Below are 23,854 nucleotides of genomic sequence, written 5' to 3' on the forward strand. Positions count from 1 at the left end.
ATAAAGGGTTAGTATCCAAAATCTATAAAGAACTTATCAAACTCAGGGTGCCTGGGTGGCTCAGTCAGTTAAGTGTCCAACTTTGGCTCAGGTCATGATCTCACAGTTCGTGAGTTCGAGCCCCACATGAGGCTCTGTGATGACAGCTCAGAGCCTGAAGCCTGTTTTGGATTGTGTCTCCCTCTCTCTCTGCCCCTCCCCCCTCACATTCTGTCTCTCTCTCTCTTGAAAATAAACATTAAAAAAAACTTATCAAACTCAACACCCAAAAAACAAATAACCCAGTGAAGAAATGGGCAAAAGATATGAATAGACACTTCTCCAAAGAAGACATCCTGATGGCCAACTGACACATGAAAAAATGCTCATTCATCATCAGGGAAATACAAGTCAAAACCACAGTGAGATACCACCTTACACCTGTCAGAATGGTTAACATTAACAACTCAGGCAACAACAGATGTCGGCAAGGATGCGGAGAAAGAGGATCTCTTTGCACTGCTGGTGGGAATGCAAACTGGTGCAGCCACTCTGGAATACAGTACGGAGGTTTCTCAAAAAATTAAAAATAGAACTACCCTATGACCCAGCAATTGCACTTCTAGGTATTTATCCAAGGGATACAGGGATGCTGTTTCGAAAGGGCACATGCACTCCAATGTTCCTAGCAGCCCTATCAACAATAGCCAAAGTATGGAAAGAGCCCAAATGTCCATCAATGGATGAATGGATAAAGAAGAGGTAGTATATACATACAACGGAGTATTCCTTGGCAATCAAAAGGAATGAAATCTTGCCATTTGCAACTACGTGGATGGAACTAGAGGGTATTATGCTAAGCGAAATTAGAGAAAGACAAATATCATATATGACTTCACTCACGAGGAATTTGATATAAAACAGATGTACATAAGGGAAGGGGAGCAAAAATAATATAAAAACAGGGAGGGGGACAAAACATAAGGGCCTCTTAAATATAGGGAACAAACAGAGGGGTGCTGGAGGATTGTGGGAGGGGATGGGCTAAATGGATAAGGGGCATTAAGGAAGACACTTGTTGGGATGAACAATGGGTGTTATACATAGGAAATGAATTACTGGAATCTACTCCTGAAATCATTGTTGCACTATACTATAACTAACTTGGATGTAAATTAAAAAATTAATTAATTTTAAAAAGTCAAATCACAGAATCCAAAAACAGTTGCAACATATACATCTGGCAAATGACTTGTATTGATAACATAGAAATAATTTCGACTAATCAAGAAGATAAAGCAAAGAGTCCAATTAAAACAAAGAACTGAACAGGTACTTTACATAAAAGAATATTTACATGGCCCAACACAAATAATGGTGTTTGAAATTAGCATTTGTTACAGAAAAGCAAAGTATAAATTTCAACAAGAGACCACTATACAGCCACCAGGATAACGAAAATAAAAAAGACTGACAGTAGCAAGTGTTGGTGAGAATTTGGTACAGTCAGAACGTTGGTAGTATAAATTGGCTCAAGCACTTTAGAAAGCTAACTGTAATATATATTAAAGCTGAACATATGTTTATTCCATGCATCAGCCATTCTATTTCTAGGTATAACCAAGAGAAATGAAGATATACTAAGAGACACAAAGGATTGTTCATAGCAGCTTTATTCATAATAGTGCCCAAATGGGAAAATAAAAAGTAAAAAACTCACCACCAAGAGAATGAGCCAATAAAGTTATCATATGATCATACAATGAAATACTTTCTGCTCAGCAATAAAAAGGAAGTAATGGGGGTGCCTGGGTGGCTCAGTTGGTTAAGAGTCTGACTCTTGGTTTCGGCTCAGGTCATGGTCTCACAGTTTATGAGTTCGAGCCCCACATTAGGCTCTGCGCAGACAGTGCAAAGTCTAATTGGGATTCTCTTTCTGTCTCTCATTCAAAAAAAAAAAAAAAAGTAATGAAACATACAGCAGCAAGACGGATAATCTAAACCATGTTATGTACACAGAAAAAAGCCAGATCCCCCCATCTCCTAAAAAAGAGTACAGATTATATGATTCTGTTTATACAATGTTAAAAAATGAAGTTATCCTTTTTTTGGACATAAGATGTTAGAATAGCACTTGCCTCTGCAGAGCAGGGCAGTGGTTATTAACCGGAAACTGGAAGGAAGGAAACTTTAGGGTGACAAAAATGTTCTCCATCTTAATCTGAGTGGTAAGTTACATTTGCACATATGTATACATATGTAAAAATCCACCCAGTTCATACTTAAGAGTGTACTTCACCAGTATAAACGATCTCATTTACAGAAATAAATAAAAGGAAAAAATAAAGAATGCATACAAGAGAAAAATTGACAAAAATTCATAGTTAATAATTTGAGAAGGTAGGAACAGGTCTATTACATTATTATCCCTTTGTATCTTTCTATAAATTAAAAACTTCCCCAAATGTCACTAGTAGAAATGAAAGAGCCTGGTCTAGCAGACACTAAGTCCAAAGACAATGAAACAGGGAAATATATATGTCCTACATGTCAGAAGGATTAATTCTTTAATAATTAAAAAGCTTTCTTTTAAAAAAAATTTTTTTTAAATGTTTTATTTATTTTTGAGACAGACAGAGACAGAGCATGAGCAGGGGAGGGACAGAGAGAGAGGGAGACACAGAATCCGAAACAGGCTCCAGGCTCCAGGCTCTGTCCAGCTGTCAGCAGAGAGCCCGACGCGGGGCTTGAACTCACAGACCACGAGATCATGACCTGAGCCGAAGTCGGATGCTTAACCGACTGAGCCACCCAGGCGCCCCTAAAAATCTTTCAAAATGAGCAAAAGGGAGGAAGGCTGATTAACAACTATACACACACAAACACACACAAACCACTTAAAAAATATACTAAATATGCACAATCTCAGCTCTCATACACTTCTGGAACAGGGATCATCATCTTTCTGCCCTTACGTCAAGAAAACCTCTGGAGTCTTGATTCTTACTTCACCCCTTTCACGTTTTTTACAGTCTGCTAGTACTTCCAGATTAAACACAAAACTGCTTTTATTGCATGAAATTTATTGCATGTTAGAACTCAGGATGAAGCCAAACTCTTAAGGAAAACATCTAACAACTTCTAGTGTTATGTGCCTCTTGTCTGACACAAAATGCATACACTGAGGTCATCAGTGTGGGCCCTACCCCAATTTGACTAGTGTCCTTTTAAGAGAAAATCTGGACACAGATATGAACAGAGGGAAGATGATGTGGAGACATAGGGAAAAAGCATCTATAAGCAAAGAAGAGAGGCCTGGAACAGATTCTTCCCTCAACAGTCTTCAGAAGGAACCAACTCTGTCCATTCCCTGATTTTGGATTTCCAGCCTCTAGACTGTAAGAAAATAAAGTTGTTGTTTAAGCCACCCAGTCTGTGGTACTTTATTATGGCAGCTTTAGCAAACTAATATACCTAGTCTGGTCCCAACATTTATCTCATTCGCTCTTAATATTCCTTAAGAGGAATTCTAAAGTGGAATAGGCAGAGATTCTTACTGGACCCTCAAAATGCAGTAACCTCCCTCTACTCTGCAACAATTAAAATCCCACTTGTTTTTCAGGACTGATGTGATCCTTTTCAATTATCCACCTTTGATTGACTTAGTCTTTCTCTGACAAATTGCAAATCCTGATGCTGATTCAATTCAAACAATCGATTAGCTAATTCATTTAATCTTAACTTGTTTTCCATGTATAAGGAAGAAAGCTCTACATTATTCCTAGCACCTCCTATGTATTATCCCCTCTAAGGGGACTGTACTTGCCCACAAGAAGTTTAGTTCTTCTCAGAAGCACACAGACAGTCTGGAGATGATCCAGTCTTAAAGATGAGGAGGCTAAATGACAACATCTTATTTATTAATTAAATGACAGCATTTTAGAGAAAAGCATGAGATGGGGGTGGTGATGTCAGGAAAACATCCTCTTGGAGCATCCTTTATTAAGAAGAACAGGTCTTTTTTGTAATGCATACAAACATGCACAGGTTTCTAGGACAAAAGATAGTAATGGCACGGGCTCTGCCTTATAAGAAGTAAGGTGGTCTGAAAATAGGAATCTAAATTCTTAGGGTGCCTGGGTGGCTCAGATGGTTAAGCCTCCAACTCTTAACTTCTGTGCAGGTCATGATATTATGGTTCATAGGATCTAGCCTGGAGTCGGACTCTGTGCTGTCAGTGCGGAGCCTGCTTGGGATTCACTCTCTCCTCTCTCTCTGCCCCTCTGGCTCATGTATGCATGTGTGCGTGCACACACGCGGCTCTCTCTCAAAATAAATAAACATTAAAAAAAAAAGAAATCCAAATTTTTTCAGTGGCCTAGTTCTATATAGAGATAATATTTTATTAAAAACAATTTAATGAGCATTCTCAACTAAAGAAGAGGGCTTAGAATGGAGCATATGAAAATGAACCCATGGTAGTTCCACACCTTGAAGCTAATAGTCTAACTGGAGAGACAAATACATTATCAGGTGACTTGCACCAATGCATGAAGTTATAATGGGGCTGTGCAGATTCAGAAAAGGGGAAATTAGCACAGAGGGAGACAAGGGGAAAGAGAAGAGTATTACTTCCTGGATGAGGCAACCAAAGCTGACTCATAGCAGGTCAAAAGTAAAGAGCCAGACCTCATCTCCATTAGAATGGCCACTATCAGAAAATAGCAAGTGTTGGCAAGGATGTAGAGTAACTGGAATCCCTGTGCACTGCTGGTGGGAATATAAAATGGCACGGCCACTGTGGAACAGTACGGTGGTTCCTCAAAAAATTAAATGTAGAATTACCACATGAACCAGCAATGCCACTTCGGGAAATAAATACCCACGAGACTGGCATTCTTGGAAGAGGTATCTGTACACCTACGCTCATAGCAGCATTATTCACAATAACCAAAAGGTGGAAGTAACCTAAGTGTCTAACACCTGATGAAGGGATAAATAAAATGTGGTATATACACACAATGTATTATTATTCAGCCTTAAAAAAAAGAAGGAAATTCTGATACATGCATGAAACTTGAGAACTTCATGCTAAGTGAAATAAATGAGTCACAAAAAAACAATTACTATATGATTCTACTTATATGAGTAGGGACATTAATGGACAGAAAGTAGAGTGGTGGCTGCCAGAAGCCAAATGCTGAGAAGAATGATGAGCTGTTGTTTAATGGATATATAGCTTGGGGCACCTGGGTGGCTCAGTCGGTCAAGTGCCTGACTCTTGATTTTGGCTCAGGTCATGATCACATGGTTAGTGAGACAGGCTTCTCAATAACATCACAGAGCCTGCTTAAGATTCTCTCTCCTTCTCTCTCTGCCCCTCCCCTGCTCATGACCTCTCTCAAAATAAATAGATAAACATTTACAAAAAATAATGGATATACAGCTTTAGTTCTGCAAGATGAAGAGTTCTGGAGACTGGGTGCATAGAAATATGAATGTACTTAATATTACTGAACTGTACAGTTAAAAAATGGCTACAATGATATATATTTTCTGCATTTTGCTACAATTAAAAATAAAATGAAAAAAGAAAAATAAAGATCCAAGTGTCTTAGATGCTTGGGCTGCCATAACAAAATACCACAGACTGGGTAGACTAAATAGCAGACATTTATTTCCTCACAGTTCTAGAGGCTAGAAGTCCAAGATCAGAGTATCACCATGGTTGGGTTCTGGTGACATTGTCTTCCTGGGTTACAGATGGCCACTTCTTGCTGTGTCCTCACATGGCCTTTGCCTGGTGCCTATGTGTAGAGAGAGAAATCTGTCTCTCTCTTTCTTTTCTTGTAAGACCATCAATCCTACTGGATTAGGATTCCCACCCTTATGCTTCACTTAATCTCCATTACCTCCTAAAAGCTCTCTCTCTAGGGGTGCCTGGATGGCTAGTTGGTTGAGCATCAGACTCTTGACTTTGGCTCAGGTCATGATCTCAGTTTGTGGGTTTGAGCTCCACGTCAGGGCTCTGTACTGACAGCACGGGGCCTGCTTGGGATTCTCTCTCTACTCCTTTCTCACTTACATGTGCACTCTCTCTCAAAATAAATAGACATTTTTTAAAAATGCTCTATCTCTAAATACAGTCACACTGGGGGGTAGGGATTCAACATATAAATTTGGGGTGGGGGAACACAATTCAATCCACGGCACCAGATGCACAGGATGAGGATGTGGTTCTAAAGGTCAATCCAGAGGAGACAATGAAAAGATAATATGAAGCGGTTAGGGATAGGAGAATATGTTTAAAAAACTCAATGAGTTTTGGTTTAGTAATTTTTTTTCTTTTACCTTTTAGTAATATTTTTAATAGCAAATTTTTTTTAATGTCATATTTCCCACTAGGTTGTGAACACTATTAGTGAAGAAAAGTATCTGTATTGTTTAAGCTGTAACTATGGCACATGCTACTTTCTTGGAACATCTTGGTTGCTCAATAGTTATCAAAAAAGTCAGAGCACCAAAAAAAGTGGAAAAATAAATAAATAAAAGGAAGGGGTAATGCTTCTAAAGCCTGAACATTGTCTTGAGAAATTAGGAATTTTATCATATGGGGTAAAGAGCCAAGAGGTGATTTACACAAGGACAAGACGTTACTTCATTAGCATTTAGATGAACTACCCATGTGGAAGGTGTGCTTGAGTAGGTGACAAAAGAAATGGGCAGGTTAGTAAAGAAGCTATTCCAACAGTTCAGTTGTGATACTGTGAGATAGCAAAAAAGGAATAAAGTAGCAGAATGCATTTATTTGTTTTTAGGTTTATTTATTTTGAGAGAGAGAGAGAGAGAGCACAAGTGGGGGAGGAACACAGAGAGAGGGGGAGAGGGGGAGAGAGGGAGAGAGGGAGAGAGGGAGAGAGAGAGAGAGGGAGAGAGAGGGAGAGAGAGGGAGAGAGAGGGAGAGAGAGGGAGAGAGAGGGAGAGAGAGGGAGAGAGAGGGAGAGAGAGGGAGAGAGAGAGAGAGAGAGAGAGAGAGAGAGAGAGAATCCCAAGCAGGTTCAGCACAGAGCCTGATGTGGGGCTCAAACTCATGAATCACGAGATCGTGACCTGAGCCGACAACAAGAGTTGGATGCTTAACTGAGACACCCACACACCCCAAGAATGCATTTAAAATATGCATTTAGGTTTAACCGTATAAAATAGCTGTCATCTTTGACAAATAGGAAAGTAGCAAGACCTGAGTACACACCAGATGTGGCAGAAGTTGCGAGACTGAGAACAAAAGGAGCCTGGGATGCACTACACTTTTGTGGCTTGGGTGCCTGGCTGACTAGGGAGGGAAAGATGAGGGGATAGTTTGGGGAGGGCTGTAAATCTTTGAATCAATTGAGCTGGAGATGCCTTTTGGATATCTACAGAGAGATGTTGAGTCAACTATGTCCAATATGGTAGTCACTAGCCACGTGTGACTATTTGAAACCTAAATTAAAAATATGGTTACTCAGTCACACTAGCTGCATTTTGAGTGTTCAACAGGTACATGTGGCTAGTGGCCACCGTTTGGGACAATGCAGATAAAGATCATTTCCATCATCACAAAAAGTGCTACTGGTCACAGTGGGCTGCAGAGACACATTTGCAAGAACTAACAAATACATCACTGTTCAAACCAGAGCGGGGATGAAAGGAGTCAAGAAGACTAGCTGGAAAAATAGGGAGAAGGAATGGAAACTTGTGAAGGGACATGTGAAAGGGCAAGAAAAGGAAGGTGACTCCACAAAAGAAACAAACATAAACCGACACAGACACTAACACGGGAGACCTTCCAGAAGGACAAAGTAGGGGCGGAGTCAGACACTGCAGACAGATCTGTGCGAGACCCACTGGATTGAACTGTAATTTGGTCACTGGTGAGTGTAGGTCACAGGCACATGCAGTGGCCTGAAATATGAATGGAAAGTGCAGTAGCATTTTCTAGAGAATAGAACTTTAAGCTGTCTGCTAAACAGCTTGTTCAATACCGGCACTTGAGAGAAATATGTACACAGAGCTATTTTTAGGACATGAATGTACCAGCTATTCATGCTGGGCTCCAGTTAGTCTAAGTGTTATCTCTGGGTCCAGCAGGATGATCAGAGAAAGGTCTACTTCTTCTGTTTTATTGACACAGACAACTGTATTAATGAAAGCCCTGCTTTGGTAATGTGCCATTTACTTCCACTGAGGAAAAAGTGGAAACAACATTCTATAATTATTTCAGGGTTGTTCTGGAAAGATCTGCACTATCACCTACCTGAAGATCAACAAAGACATTTTTCCTGACTTCAGTAACTTTAGACTCCACGAGGAATGTTTGGTTTAAGATTCTCATCAATGCATATCTGAAACAAATATTGTCTGTCTGACTCTCTGCCATGGCTATTAGGTCAGGAAGAAATCTGCCCCCGTACTTTGAAAAATCTGTAACGTCAGAGGACTGCATCTATCCACATGCCAACTCTGCTGTACTACTCATCTGCTTTGCTGTATCTTCCTTGAATGGTTTTGATCCATTTCTTTTTTTATTATTATTAAAAAATTTTTTGTGTGTCTATTTATTTTTGAGAGAAAGAGAGACAAAGTGCAAGTGGGGTAGGGGCAGACAGAGAGGGGGAGACACAGAATCTGAAGCAGGCTCCAGGCTCTGAGCTGTCAGCACAGAGCCTAAACATGGAACTTGAACTCACAAACTGTGAGGGTTTTGATCTATTTCTATTTCTACTTTTCTATGTTAATTAACCACCCATAAAATCCATTATAAAAAAAGGTGCATACATACAACTCACCTGAGTTGTGTCCATTTTCTGCTGTTGTTGGGAGAGTACAGACAACTGTGAAGGATAAGCTGGGAATAAGGAAAGAGGAAAGGAATCATGAGAGGTCTGGTGAGATTCTGCATTCAGTTGCCTAAAAGTCTTATCACACCAGCTGGGGAAAAGCCTCCCTATGGAAAAATGTCCTGCTGACCCTTGAGAAGGGGCAGGAAGCACCACAGAGTGCTTCATTCCCTGAATATGTAGTACATCTCTGATATGATCACATGGATGTAACCTTGCTATTTTTCACTAGGTGACTGTGAATTATTTCCCCATTGATTATTAATATTCTATTAATATTATTTATACTTTGAGCTAAAGAATCAACAGGAAACTCTGGGAAAAAAAGATGCTTAGTGACCAAATATTTTAAAATACTTTTGTTCTTCTGAACAAAGGACTTTTGGTAAGACTTTTGATAAGACACTTCTAGTGACTTACGTGTGACAGAATGAACAGCACTATGCTTTCCTCCTAGCTCTGTTCTGGGTGACCAGGGGACATACATCTGAGGCTCCAGTTTTTTAAAAGTTTCAAAAGAGTCAGAGATAGAAATCTACTCCTATACTGTCATTTTGTAATTCTTTATGTTCAGGATAAAGGAAGCCTCAGCATATCCCTAGATGCCCCTTCTGATGGACACAATGAGAGAGTGGCTCAGAATCTGCAAAGTAAGTAAAGAATGAAGAAAATAGGGGGCTGTTTAGGGACGGAGAATGAATTTCCTTGGCTCTGGCTTGGCTTTTCTTGTACGGCCTGACAATCACCAATCTCTTCCAACCCCAGCTCACCACCTTCTGCAAGCTGGACCAGTTTCCACTGTCATACAGTCTGTGATGGCTTCTGGATGTGGTGACATCACCAAGTCTGGCTCTTTCTGGAAAAGGTAATAACAAAATGCTTCTGGTGGAACAAATTAGGACCCACTCCTTTCTGGGTTCTTCTGCATTTGTTCTGAAACTTTGGTGAATATGGTTCCTGTCAGATAAACTTTTCTTCCAGGTGGGACTCCTGTCCCCAGGGCTCCTCTCCTGCTTGCTACACAAGAGCTGAACGTTCCAAAGACGTTCCAAAGAACGTTCCAAAGACGTTGAGATTTAGGCCTAGGAAACAAATTCCTTTTAGTTGAAACTTTCATTGAGAGCAAAATTTCTTAGCTTCAGCACTACTGACATTTTGGGCTGCAGAATTCTTTGTGACGGGGGGGTGGGGGGGTCCTGTACGTTGTAGGATGCCTAGCAGTATTTCTGGTGTCTACCCACCAGATGTCAGTAGCAATCCTCCTCTGTTGTGACAAACCATATCATCTCCAGCCATTTCCAAAAGTCCTCTGGAGAGCACAATCGCCCTGGTTGGGCCCCACTAGTGTAGGGCCTGATTTTCTTCAAGATCATTATAACTGTTCTATTATTATAGCCACTAGCCACGTCCCACTACTGAGCACTTGAAATGTGGCTAGTGCCACATGTTGAAGAATATTTTGTATATATTGAGATAAACACAGTATGTTCTTAAAATTAATTTCACGTTTTAGTTTTTAATATGGCTACTAGAACATTTAAAATTACCAATGTGGCTCACCTTATCTACTGGACAGCACTGCACTAGATATCAGACTGTGCCTTCTGAAGACAGAGACAGCCTGGACAGCACAGGAGGTACCAGGAGCCTCAGTCTTATCCAGAGGCTCTGGAGACATGCCAGAAGCCCCAGAATAGATGCACGTGTCAGAAAGTAACATTTATGTCAGAGAGTGACATCATGCTAACTTTACAATCATAGTCACTCTGCTACTGCCGTGAAGCCTACAATGTTGGGTTTTAGGGAGGCAGGGTATTAGGAATAGCTGAATTTAGGAGTAAAGCCTATCTGTATTTGCATCCTGGCTTCATCGCCTTTTTGACCTGTGGTCTGTAATTTCACTCTTCTGAACCCCCATTTTCTCTTTCTTTCTTTCTTTCTTTCTTTCTTTCTTTTTTAAGGATATGGTTATTCCTATAAATGGGGTGGCTGCAAAAACTAAGTTAAATACTAAATAAAAAAGAACAAAGTGTCTTTCAAATATGATGGGAGCCAACACTATATTTTGGCGTATTGCCTACTACTTACTAGTGTTACTAACACTTGGCTAAATGCATTATAGGTTATGACTTACCTCTTTCTGAACAACGCCACAAAGCAGTTTTTAACTACTATCCTTATTTTCAGATAAGAACCTCACTTATGCCCAAGTGACAAAGGCGGAATTTATCCGGTCTTTCTGGCTTCCAAGTCCAACGCCAGGGCGCGCTTTGTGCCGGGCTCACGGTCAGTATCCAATACGGAAACGCGCATTACCCGCCGGCCTGGATCTTCCCCGCTCCTGCTGCAGTCAGCTCCCGCACCCCAGTCTGCAGGGAACATCTTCCGACAACACTCGCCCCATCTGGGCCCCTGGAGCCCACACCCACCCGTCTTTGCCAGGTCTACGTTCCTGCCGGGGTCGGCACTTGGGGTGAACGGGGAGTTCCCGAGACGTCGTGGTCCCTTCCCCTGGGCACGAGCTCGCCCCTCTCCCTCCCGGCGTGCGGAGTAGGCCTCTCTCACCTGAGGGCAAACCCGGCGCATCCGCACAGCCTGGGAGGACGGAAGCCGGTAAATGGGGGTGACTGCACATGCGCAGGGAAAAGCCCAGGATATCCGTTCCTAGAATGCCGCGCGGTCAGCCGGAACATCCAGAACTACATTTCCATGAAAATACCGCGACCGCTCGCCGGTTTCATGTACGTTGGGGCAGTCCACGTGGCAGGGAGGCAGATGGTAAAGGGGGCGTTATTAATGAGATGTTATCAACAGTCTGTATTGCTCTCTGGCGCCCAAATTCTACCAAAGTCCCAGAGGTTATGGGTTAAACTTTGACATACCATCAAATACAGTGTGGTCCTGGATCAGATCCTAGTTGGAGAAAACAAAAAGACGTTTGGGAACAACTGGGGAAATTTGTGTATGGATCGGATCTTAAAAATATTAAGGGAAGTTACGTTAGTTTTGTTTATTGTGATAATAACTATTGGGATTATGTAGGAAAATTTAGTTTTTTTAGAGATGCATATTAGAATAGTTAGCATTATATTACATATTTGTAATTAAATAACAACCAGAAAAGGCAAATATAGTAACATGTTAAGGATTTCTACGTCTAATATGTGGGTATGATCATTTTACTGTTTTCTCCTTTTCTATGTGCTAGGAAGTTTTGTAATATAAAGTTCATAAAGGGGAAATTTTAAACTATTTTTCCAAAAGTGTGCCTTTTAACTCAGAGCTGCCAAAAGGAAGAAAGGCACATGTGTCAAATAACAAAACTAAAACAGTAACAATTTGATGTCTTTTATTCAAGGGAAAACAAACCATAAAGCACTCTTCGGAGGGATGTTGGTCAAGAGTGAATTTGATTAATAGGGATTTCCTAATAAGGCCAAGTAAGCTAGCTAAAGCTGAGTTGCAAGGTTGTGACTGGCATATATTAGGTTTCTTTGACAATGAGAGGAGTACCATTAGATCAGGATGACTTAGGTTGAGATTTGTGACCTTGGCCCCCGTTTTGTGGGTACCAATATGCAATTAACTTTACCATGTGTAAACAGTTTTTGTGACTGAGACTGTAAAATGTAACATAAAAGAATAATATCTGTGATCCTCAGAGTTTATTTCTGAGAAAAAAAGAAACAGTAAGCTGTTCAATCTTTCATAAGTAATATCTGAAAGTACACACAACTCAGAAAACAATTATCATGCAAATTATGCATCTCGTAGGGATAAACTTGCATTTGCACACTTCTGAAATTAGGAACCAAATTAGGAACCTATGAACACATTTTATGACTGCCTTCGTGTGTGTGTGTGTGTGTTATACGTATATACAAAACATACATATACTTACATATAAACACATACTTTTCTTGGTTATTTTTTAACATTATTATATATGGCAATGATAAAAAGATAGGGTTTTTTTTAAGTTTATTTTGAGAGAGAGAGAGAGAGAGTGTGTGTGTGTGTTTAGGGGGGGGGGGGGGACGGGGGACAGAGAGAGAAGGAGAGAGAATCCCAAGCAGGCTCAGCACTGTCAGTGAAGAACCTAATGTGGAGCTCGAACCCTGGAGACGAAGTCTGATGCTTGGGGCAACTGAGCCACCCAGGTGCCCCAAAAGATAGTTTTTAAAAAAATTTTTTTAGGGGAGCCTGGGTGGCTCGGTCGGTTAAGCTTCCGACCGGCTCAGGTCATGATCTCACAGTCCATGAGTTCAAGCCCCGCGTCGGGCTCTGTGCTGACAGCTCGGAGCCTGGAGCCTGTTTCGGATTCTGTGTCTCCCTCTCTCTCTGACCCTCCCCTGTTCATGTTCTGCCTTTCTCTGTCTCAAAAATAAACGTTAAAAAAAAATTAAAAAAAAATTTTTTTAAACGTTTATTTATTTTTAAGAGAGCACAAGTGGGGCAGGGACAGAGAGAGGGAGACACAGAAGCCAAAGCAGGCTCCGGGCTGTCAGCACAGAGGCTGAAGCGGGGCTTGAACCCACAGACCGAGAGATCATGGCCTGAGCCAAAGTCAGACCCTTAACTGACTCAGCCACCACACATACCAAATAGTTTTGATTAGCAAGAAAAAAGAAGGATTGATGTTGCCAGTAAGTTATTGCAACTGGTGTGAATCCAGGTATAAAACGATTCTGTTGACACTTAAAAAACTTTAATAAATACCAGCTTTCTAGATGAAAAGAATATAATTAATGTTCCCATCAGAATCCTAAAAAAGTTTTCTCTGTGTTCTTTCTCTTTGACATTTATTTTGTTTGTTAAACCTAAAGAAATGATCCCAACTTTTATTCCAATAAAAACTTTTAGTAATGATCAGAAGAGAATTGAAAATGCCTAGCAATGTGTTTGTATTAACATGTATGATATTGCTAAAGTATTTAAAAACTGATCCTGGTGCAATAAAAGTTTAAGTCTAGGTAGAAAAGAAAGTGAGAAGGTAGTATGTGTCAGAGCTGGGATTTAAAGCAGTGGAAAGAGAACATTCAATAATTTTGTTAGAACAAGGTAAGTGCTGGAACATAATAAGGCCATATCCATGGAATTCATATTACAATAAATAACTTTCATAGGGATTCAAATATAAGCAATTAAAGACAATTTCTAAAGTTTTAAAATTTCAATTTCTGAATTTTCCAAGTTCTTAAAGAATACAAATGTTTTAAAAATATAAGGCCTTTCCATTCCTTTCCTAGGAAACCCTATCTCTTCACTCTTATCCCATGCCTGAGACCCTACCCTACACCGAAGGAAAACTGGCCTGTGTGTGCTGAGATGGGCTGCAGAACAATGACACCAAACACCAAACAGACAAAGTCATTTTTTGACCCTTATGATGTAACACAAACAAGGTCATTGTTTTGCATGAGTAAAGACAAAAACAAGGTTGCTCTGCTACTCTCAAAATATCAAACATCTCCCTCTCACCTGATACAAGTGACTGTTGCTTGTTTTTTTTGTTTTTTTTTTGTTTTTGTTTTGTTTTGCTTTGCTTTAACAACACCCAATCCTGAATAAACTCAGCTGCGTTGGAACCACTGCAAAATGAAGTAACTAACACTCAAATCCTATAATTCCTTCCTAACATCTGTTACTGAAGCACTTTATCATTCCTATCATCCAATGTAATATGTGCTCTGTCTTACTGCAATGACTACTAAAATCTAAATTGTTCAACTGCATGTGTGTTGCTGGTGGTATTTGGCCGAATTACATTGACAGTTGGAATTCTATAAGAAAGATTTGTCCCTTCTCTCCAATATATTTATTTTCAATCATTTGTTTTTATCTGCATGGACACGTGGAGATTTATTTCACTCTTTGGACTATTTTACTAGATTTATTATTTTGCTAAATATGTGCCATCTTTGGCTATTGGGAGCTCTTTCAGGCTGGCTCTGTGTCCTTTTTTTTTTTTCTTTTCTCTAATAGGCTTTATTTTTTAGAACAGTTTTAGTTTATGGCAAAATTCATAAAATACAGACAATTCCTATATACTTCCTGCCTCCACACAAGTACAGCCTTCCCCCTATAAACATCTCACACCAGAGGATGGTATATTTGTTACATTTAAAGAGCCTACTTTGATATATCATTATCCACCCAAATACACAGTTTACATTAGAATTCACTCTTGGTATTACACATTCTATAGGCTTTGACAAATGTTGCAACCATTAAAATATCATAAAGAATTGTTTTACTGTCTTAGAACTCCTCTGTGCTCTTCCTGTTCATCCTTCCCTCCTCTTCATCTCCTGATAACCACTCATTTTTTTCTGTCTCCATTATTTTGTCTTTCTCAGAATGTCATTATATTTGAAATTATATTGTATGAAGCCTTCTCAGATTGGCTTCTTTGACTTAACTAAGGTGCATTTAAGGTTCCTCCATGTCTTTCCATGGCTCAATGGCTCATTTCTTTTTAGCACTGAATAATACCCTATTGTCTGGATGTACCACAGTTTATTTATTCATTCACCTACTGAAGGTCATCTTGGTTATTTCTGAGTATTGAAAATTATAAGTAAGGCTGTTATGAACATCCATGTGCAAGCTTCTGTGCAGACGTAAGTTTTCAACTCATTTGGGTGACTACTAAGGAGCGTGATTGCTGGATCACATGGTATAGTGTGTACAGTAAGAAATTAACAAATTGTCTTCCAAAATGGCTGAACCATTTTGCATTCTCATCAGCAATGAATGAGAGTTCCTGTTTTTACACATCCTCACCAGCATTTGGTGTTGTCAGTGTTTTGAATCTGGCCATTCTAATAGTTGTGTATTGATGTTTATTGTTTCAGTTTGCAACTCCCTAATAATATATGATGTTGAACATTTTTCTTATGCTTACTTGCCGTCTGTAGATTTCTTTGGTGGGTGTCTATTCAGATATTTTGTCCATTGTTTGTTTCATCAGGTTGTTTTCTTATCATTAACCTTTGAGAGTTCTTTGTATATTTTAGGTAACAGTCCTTTATCAGATATGTCTCTTGTAAATATTTTCTTAGTCTGTGGCTTGTCTCCTTATCCTTCTGACAGTGACTTTTGCAGAACAGAAAAAATTTTAAAATGTTTATTTTTGAGAGACAGAGAGCTAGAGCATGAGTGGGGGAGGAACAGAGAGAGAGGGAGACAGAATCTGAAGCATGCTCCAGGCTCTGAGCTGTCAGCACAGAGCCCAATGCGGGTTTGAACCCACAAACTATGAGATCATGACCTGAGCTGAAGTCGGACGCCTAATAGACTGACCCACCCAGGCACCCCAGAAAATTTGTTTGTTTTTAATATTTATTTTTGAGAGAGAGAGAGACAGAGACACAGAGACAGAGAGAGAGATAGAGCCTGACCAGGGGAGGGGCAGAGAAAGAGGGAGACACAGAATCCAAAGCAGGCTCCATGCTTTGAACTGTCAGCATAGAGCCCGATGCGGGGCTTGAACTCAAGAGTCTTGAGATCATGACCTGAGCCAAAGTCGGATGCCTAACCAACTGAACCAGGTTTTAATGAAGTCCAGTTTATCAGTTATTTCTTTTATGAATCATGTCTTTGGTGTTCTATCTAAAAAGTCATTGCCAAACCCAAGATCATTTAGATTTTCTCCTATGTTATCTTTGTACTTTACATTTAGGTTTCTGGTCCATTTCAAGTTAATATTTGTAAAGGATGTAAAGTCCTGATGCTTCTTTTTTGCATGTGGATATACAGTTGTTTCAATACCATTTATTGAAAAATCTGTCATTTCTCCATTGTGTTATCTTTGCTCCTTTTTCAAAGATCAGTTATCAAACTCAACACCCAAAAAACAAATAATCCAGTGAAGAAATGGGGGAAAGACATGAATAGACACTTCTCCAAAGAAGACATGCAGATGGCCAAATGACACATGAAAAAATGTCACTCATCACTCATCGTCAGGGAAATACAAATCAAAACCTTAATGAGATATCACCTTACACCTGTCAGAATGGCTCACATTAACAACTCAGGCAACAACAGATGTTGGTGAGGATGTGGAGAAAGAGGATCTCTTTTGCATTGTTGGTGGCAATGCAAGCTGGTGCAGCCACTCTGGACAACAGTATGGAGGTTCCTCAGAAAACTAAAAATAAAACTACCCTATGACCCAGCAATTGCACTACTAGGCGCTTATCCAAAGGATACAGGTGTGTTGTTTCAAAGGGACACATTGCACCCCCATGTTTATAGCACCACTATCAACAATAGCCAAAGTATGGAAAGAACACAAATGTCCATCCATGGATGAATGGATAAAGAAGAGGTGGTATAGATATACAATGAAGTATTACTCGGCAATCAAAAAGAATGAAATCTTGCCATTTGCAACTACGTCGATGGAACTGGAGGGTAGTATGCCAAGTGAAATTAGTCAGAGAAAGCCAAAAATCATAGGACTTCATTCATCTGAGGACTTTAAGATACAAAACAGATGACCATAAGGGAAGGGAAACAAAAATAATATAAAAACAGGGAGGGGGACAAAACAGAAGAGACTCATAAATATGGAGAACAAACTGAGGGGTGCTGGAGGGGTTGTGGGAGGGGGGATGGGCTAAATGGGTAAGGGGCATTACTGAAATCATTGTTTCACTATATGCTAATTTGGATGTAAATTTTAAAAAATAAAAAATAAAATGAAAAAAAAAATCAGTTGACTAGTAGGTTTATTTCCGGGCTCTCTGTTCTGTTCCATTATCTATTAGTCTTTTCTTTCACCATTCTTTCTACCACATTATCTTGATTACTGTAGCTTTATAGTAAGTCTTGAAGTTAGGTGGTGTCAATCTTATGACTTTGTTTTTCTCTTTCAATATTATGTTGGCTAGTCTGGGTCCTTTGCCTCTCTACATTACCTTTAGAATCAGTTTGTATCCATAAAATATTTCTGGTATTTAAAAATTTTTTTTTTTCAACATTTATTTATTTTTGGGACAGAGACAGAGCATGAACGGGGGAGGGGCAGAGGGAGAGGGAGACACAGAATCGGAAACAGGCTCCAGGCTCTGAGCCATCAGCCCAGAGCCTGACGCGGGGCTCGAACTCACGGGCCGTGAGATCGTGACCTGGCTGAAGTCGGACGCTTAACCGACTGCGCCACCCAGGCGCCCCTATTTCTGGTATTTTAATTGAGATTACATTTAATCCATTGAATCTATACATCAAATTAGGAATAACTGACATGCTGTCCATATTGATTCTTCCTATTCATAAACATGGAATACCTTTTCATTTGTCTAGTTATTCTTTCATTTCTTCATCAGTTTTGTGGTTTCCTTCATATAGATCTTGTACATTTTTGTTAGACTTATATTTAATTTTTTCATTTTGGAGGTGTGCTAATGTAAATGGCATTATGTTTTTAATTTCAAATGACACTTGCTTATTGCTGTTGTATAGGAAAATAATTGACATTTGTACATATCCTTGTATCCTGCAACCCTGCTATAATTGCTTATTAGTTCCAGGAGTTTTGTTATTCATTCTTTCAGATTTTCTACACAATCATGTCATCTGCAAACAAAGATAGTTTTATTTCTTTCTTTCCAATCAGTAAGTTTTATTTCCTTTTCTTATATTACTGTATTTATTAGGACTTCCAGTATTATGTCATAAAGGAGTGGTGAGAGGGGACATCCTTGCTTTGCTCCTGATCTTAGTGGGAAAGCTTCTTCCCATCAGGTATGATGTTAGCTGTAGGTTTTTTGTAGATCTTGTTTATCAAGTTGTGGAAACTCCTCTGTATTCCTAGTTTGCTGAGAGTTATCATGAATAGGTATTGGATTTTGTTAAATGCTCTTTCTGCATTTACTGATATGAACATGTGATCTTTTTCTTTAGCTTGTTGGTATGAGGGATTATGTTATGTTACATTGGTTTTCAAATGTGGAACCAGTCTTGCATATTTGGGATAAACCAGTTGGTTGTATATATAATTATTTTTATACATTTGATTTAATTTGCTAATATTTTGATAATTTTGGCATTTATGTTAATGAGAAATATTGGTCAGCAGTTTTCTTTTCTTGCAATGTCCTTGTCTGATTTTGGTATTAGGGTAATGCTGTCCTCATAGAATGAATAGCATGTATTCCCTCTGCTTCTGCCTTCTGGAAGAGATTGTAAAGAATTGGTATAATCTCTTAAGTGTTTGGAGGAATTCATCAGTAAACTCATCTGGGCCTGGTGCTTTAGTTTTTGAAGTTTAGTAATTATTAAGTTAATTTCTTTAATAGATATTAGGCCTATCCTGGTTGTTTATTTTTTTGTGTGAATTTTGGTACCTTCTGTGTTTTGAGGAATTGGTTCATTTCATCTAGGTTATAACATTTGTGGGTGAGTTGTTCACACTAGTCCTTTAATATCTTTTTAATGTCCACAGTATCTGTAGTGATGTCCTTTCAATTCTGATATTAGTAACTTGTGTCTTCTCTCTTTTTCTTTAGACTGGCTAGAAGTTAATCAATTTTATCTTTTAAATGAATCAGCTTTTGTCTTCATTGTTTTTCTCTGTTGGCTTCCTGTTTTCAATTTCATTGATTTCTGTCCTAATTACTTCTTTTCTTCTGCTTACTTTAGATTTATTCTTCCTTTTCTAGTTTTCTAAGGTAGAATCTTAGATTACTGATTTTAGAGCTTTCCTCTTTTCTAATATATTCATAAAAGGCTACAAAATTCCCTCTAAACACTTTCACTGCATCCCCTAATTTTGCTAAGTTGTATTTTCATTTAGTTTAAAAATTTTTTAAATTTCTATTGAGAGATCTTCTTCTTTTTTTAAATTTACATCCAAGTTAGTTAGCATATAGTGCAACAATGATTTCAGGAGTAGATTCCTTAATGCCCCTTACCCATTTAGCCCATCCCCCCTCCCACAACCCCTCCAATAACCCTCTGTTTGTTCTCCATATTTGAGTCTCTTATGTTTTGTCCCCCTCCCTTTTTTATATTATTTTTTCTTCCCTGCCCTTGTGTTCTTCTGTGTCTTAAAGTCCTCATATGAGTGAAGTTATATGATATATGTCTTCCTCCAACTGACTCAATTCGCTTTGCATAATACCCTCTAGTTCCATCCATGTAGTTGCAAATGGCAAGATTTCATTCTTTTTGATTGCTGAGTAATACTCCATTGTGTGTGTGTGTGTGTGTGTGTATGTGTATGTATATGTATACACACACACACACACACACACACACACACACCACCTCTTCTTTATCCATTCATCCATGGATGGACATTTGTGTTCTTTCCATACTTTGGCTATTGTTGATAGTGGTGCTATAAACATGGGGGTGCAATGTGTCCCTTTGAAACAACACACCTGTATCCTGTGGATAAACGCCTAGTAGTGCAATTGCTGGGTCATACGGTAGTTTTATTTTTAGTTTTCTGAGGAACCTCCATACTGTTGTCCAGAGTGGCTGCACCAGCTTGCATTGCCACCAACAATGCAAAAGAGATCCTCTTTCTCCACATCCTCACCAACATCTGTTGTTGCCTGAGTTGTTAATGTGAGCCATTCTGACAGGTGTAAGGTGATATCTCATTAAGGTTTTGATTTGTATTTCCCTGACGATGAGTGATGTTGAGCATTTTTTCATGTGTCGGTTGGCCATCTGGATGTCTTTGGAGAAGTGTCTATTCATGTATTTCCCCCATTTCTTCACAGGATTGTTTTTTGGGTGTTGAGTTTGGGTGTTGAGTTCTTTATAGATTTTGGATACTAACCCTTTGATACGTTGTTTGCTAATATCTTCTCCCATTCCATTGGTTGCCTTTTAGTTTTGCTGATTGTTTCCTTTGCTGTGCAGAAGCTTTTTATTTTGATGAGGTCCCAATAGTTAATTTTTGCTTTTGTTTCCCTTGCCTCTGGAGACACATTGAGTAAGAAGTTGCTGCGGCCAAGGTCAAAGAGGTTTTTGCCTGCTTTCTCCTTGGGAATTTTGATGGCTTCCTGTCTTACATTTAGATCTTTCATCCATTTTGAGTTTATTTTTGTGTATGGTGTAAGAAAGTGTTCCAGGTTCATTTTTCTGCATGTCGCTGTCCAGTTTTCCCAGCACCACTAGCTGAAGAGACTGTCTTTATTCCAGTGGATATTCTTTCCTGCTTTGTCAAAGATTAGTTGGCCATACATTTGTGGGTCCATTTCTGGGTTCTCTATTCTGTTCCATTGATCTGAGTGTTTTTATGCCATCTTCTTCTTCATTAAATGTTTGTTTGTTTATTTATTTATAGAACACAAGTGGGGCAGAGAGAGAGAGGAAGAGAGAGAATCCCAAGCAGGCTCTGTGCTGTCAGTTCAGAGCCTGATGTGGGGCTTGATCTCACAAATCATGAAGTCATGACCTGAGCTGAAATCAAGAGTCAGACGCTTAACCAACTGAGCCACCCAGGTGTCCCAGGAGTTCATCTTTGACTCATCTGTTATTTAGAAGTGTATTGCTTAATCTCCAAGTATTTTGGAATTTCCCAGCTATCTTTCTATACTGATTTCTAGTTTAATTCCATTGTGGTATTACACTGTGTGATTTTTATTCTTTAAAATTTGTTGATGTGTGTTTTAGATGTAGAATGTGGTCTATCTTACTGAATGTTTCACGTGAGCTTGAGAGAAGAATGTGTATTCTGCTGTTGTTAAATGAGTCTGTAGGTGTTAATTATATCATTAATTCATGGTGCTGTTGAGTTCAATTATGTCTTTACTGATTTTCTGTCCATTTCTGAGAAAGGGCTATTGAAGTCTCCAACTGTAATAGTAGATTCATCTATTTCTCCTAGTTCTTTCAGTTTTTGCCTCATGTATTTTAATTCCCTGTTGCTAGGTATATACACATTAAAGAATGTTATGACTTCTTAGAGAATTGACCCCTTTATCATTACATAAAGTCCCTTTATATCCCTGATAATTTTCCTTGCTTTAAAGTCTGCTCTGTCTAATACAGGTCTTACAGTGTTCTCTTTCTCTCTTTTTAATATTTTATTTTTAAAGTAATCTTTACCTGGGGGCTTGAACTGACAACCCTGAGATGAAGAGTTGCATGCTCCACCAACTCAGCCAGCTGGCCACCTGGCAGTGTTCTCTTGATTAGTGTTAACATGGTATATCTTTCTCCATCCTTTTTTCTTTTTTTTTTTTAATGTTTATTTATTTTTGAGAGACAGAGAGAACAGGGGAAGGGCAGAGAGAGGAGACAGAGGATCCAAAGTGGGGTCTGCACTGACAGCAGAGAACCCAATGTGGGGCTGGAACTCACAAACTGTGAGATAGATCGTGACGTGAGCTGAAGTACAATGCTCAACCGACTGAGCCACCCAGGGGCCCCATCCAACCCTTTACTTTTAATTTATATGTACCTTTACATTTAAATTGGGTTTCTTGTAGACAAACTATAGTTGAATCTTATTTATGATGCACTCTGGCAATTTCTGTCTTTTTATTGGTATATTCAGGCCATTGACATGTAAAGTAATTATTGATACAATTGGATTAATATCTACCATATTTGTTATTGTTTCCTATTTGTTGCCTTTGTTCTTTGTTCCTATTTTTGTCTTTTGTGTGTTTGTTTGTTTATTTATTTAGAGAGGGAAAGCATGAGAAGGGAGAGGGGCAGAAGGAGAGAGAGAGAGAATCCTAAGCAGTCTCCATTCTGTTAGCGCAGAGCCTGATTCAGGGCTTGATCCCGTTAATCATGAGATCATGACCTGAGCCAAAATCAAAAGTAGGATGTTTAACTGGCTGAGCCACCCAGGCGCCCCTGCCTCTTGTGTTTTTAATTGAACATTTTACATGATTCTATTTTCTCTCATTTTTGACATATCAATTACAGGGGTTTTTTTTTGTTTGTTTGTTTTTACTTTTGTTAGTGGTTGCCCTAGAGTTTGCAATGTACATTTACAGCTATTCCAAGTCCACTTTTAATATATCACTTCATGGATAAAGTGCCTTGTAATAACAAAATGTTTTAGATTCCTCATTCCTGGTGCTTATAATATTACTATCATTCATTTTACTTATATATAAACTATAATTTATTTAACATATTTTTGCTATTATTTTGAGCAAATTGTTATATTAGATCAATTAAGAGTAAGAAAAAATAAAAGTTTTTATTTTACTATCACATTCCTTTTCTAATGCTCTTTATGTAGATATGAATTATGGCTTATATAATTTTTCTTCTCTCTTAAGAAGTTTAGCATTTCTTGCTAGGCAGGCTTACTGGTAAAAATTTCATCAATTTTTGTTTGTTCAAAAAAGTATTTATTTCTTCTTTACTTTTGAAAGATAATTTTGCAGGATACAGAATTCCAGGTTTGTGAGTTTTTTCTCTCAACATTTTAAATATTTCATTCTACTCTTTTCTTACTTTCATGGTTTCTGAGAAATCAGATGTAATTCCTGTCTTTGCTCCTCTATAGGTAAAATGTTTTCTCCTCTGGCTTCTTTCAGATTTTTAGAAAAACTTCTTAAAGATTTTTTTCTTTAGCATTTATTTTCTGAGTTATATTATATGCCTCTGTATATGTTTGTTGTTGTTTTGCTTTTGTTTTTTGGCATTTATCTTGCTTTGTGTTCTCTGAGATTCCCGAATCTGTGGTTTGGTGTCTGACATTAATTTGAGGAAATTCTCAGTCATGATTACTTCAAATATTTCTTTTGCTTCTTTTTCTCTTCCTCCTCCTTCTGGTATTCCCATTATTAGTATGTTATCCATTTTGTAATAGTCCCACATTTCTTGGATATTCTGTTCCATTTTTTTTCTCTGGTTTTTAGTTCTGGAGGTTTCTGTTAATATATCTGCAAGCTCAGATATTATATCCTGAGCCTTGTCTAGTCCACTAATGAGTATATCAAAGACATTTTTTATATGTGTGTTTTATTTCTAGCATTTATTTTGAAGTTTTTCTTGCAATTTCT

At 38.7% G+C, this 23,854-nt stretch overlaps 1 protein-coding gene across 4 annotated transcripts in view; it reads right to left on the reverse strand.

Moving 5' to 3' along the window:
* The window catches only part of ZNF510 (zinc finger protein 510), a 38,448-nt gene extending 26,789 nt beyond the window's left edge, over positions 1–11,659 (reverse strand). The window contains exons 1-3 of one of the 4 annotated variants that reach the window (XM_043565096.1): positions 11,424–11,659; positions 9,279–9,940; positions 8,808–8,866 (exon numbers count right to left, since the gene is read on the reverse strand). In XM_043565096.1, the coding sequence (XP_043421031.1) occupies positions 8,808–8,866; positions 9,279–9,345 (126 nt within the window). In that variant the 5' untranslated portion in view covers positions 9,346–9,940; positions 11,424–11,659. Of the gene's footprint in view, positions 1–8,807; positions 8,867–9,278; positions 9,941–10,992 lie in introns of all 4 variants that reach the window. The other 3 variants (XM_043565098.1, XM_043565099.1, XM_043565097.1) reach the window with 3 other exon arrangements.
* Positions 11,660–23,854: the final 12,195 nt, after the last annotated feature.

The sequence above is a fragment of the Prionailurus bengalensis genome, chromosome D4 (assembly GCF_016509475.1).
Source record: "Prionailurus bengalensis isolate Pbe53 chromosome D4, Fcat_Pben_1.1_paternal_pri, whole genome shotgun sequence".
In the NCBI taxonomy this organism is placed as follows: domain Eukaryota; kingdom Metazoa; phylum Chordata; class Mammalia; order Carnivora; family Felidae; genus Prionailurus; species Prionailurus bengalensis.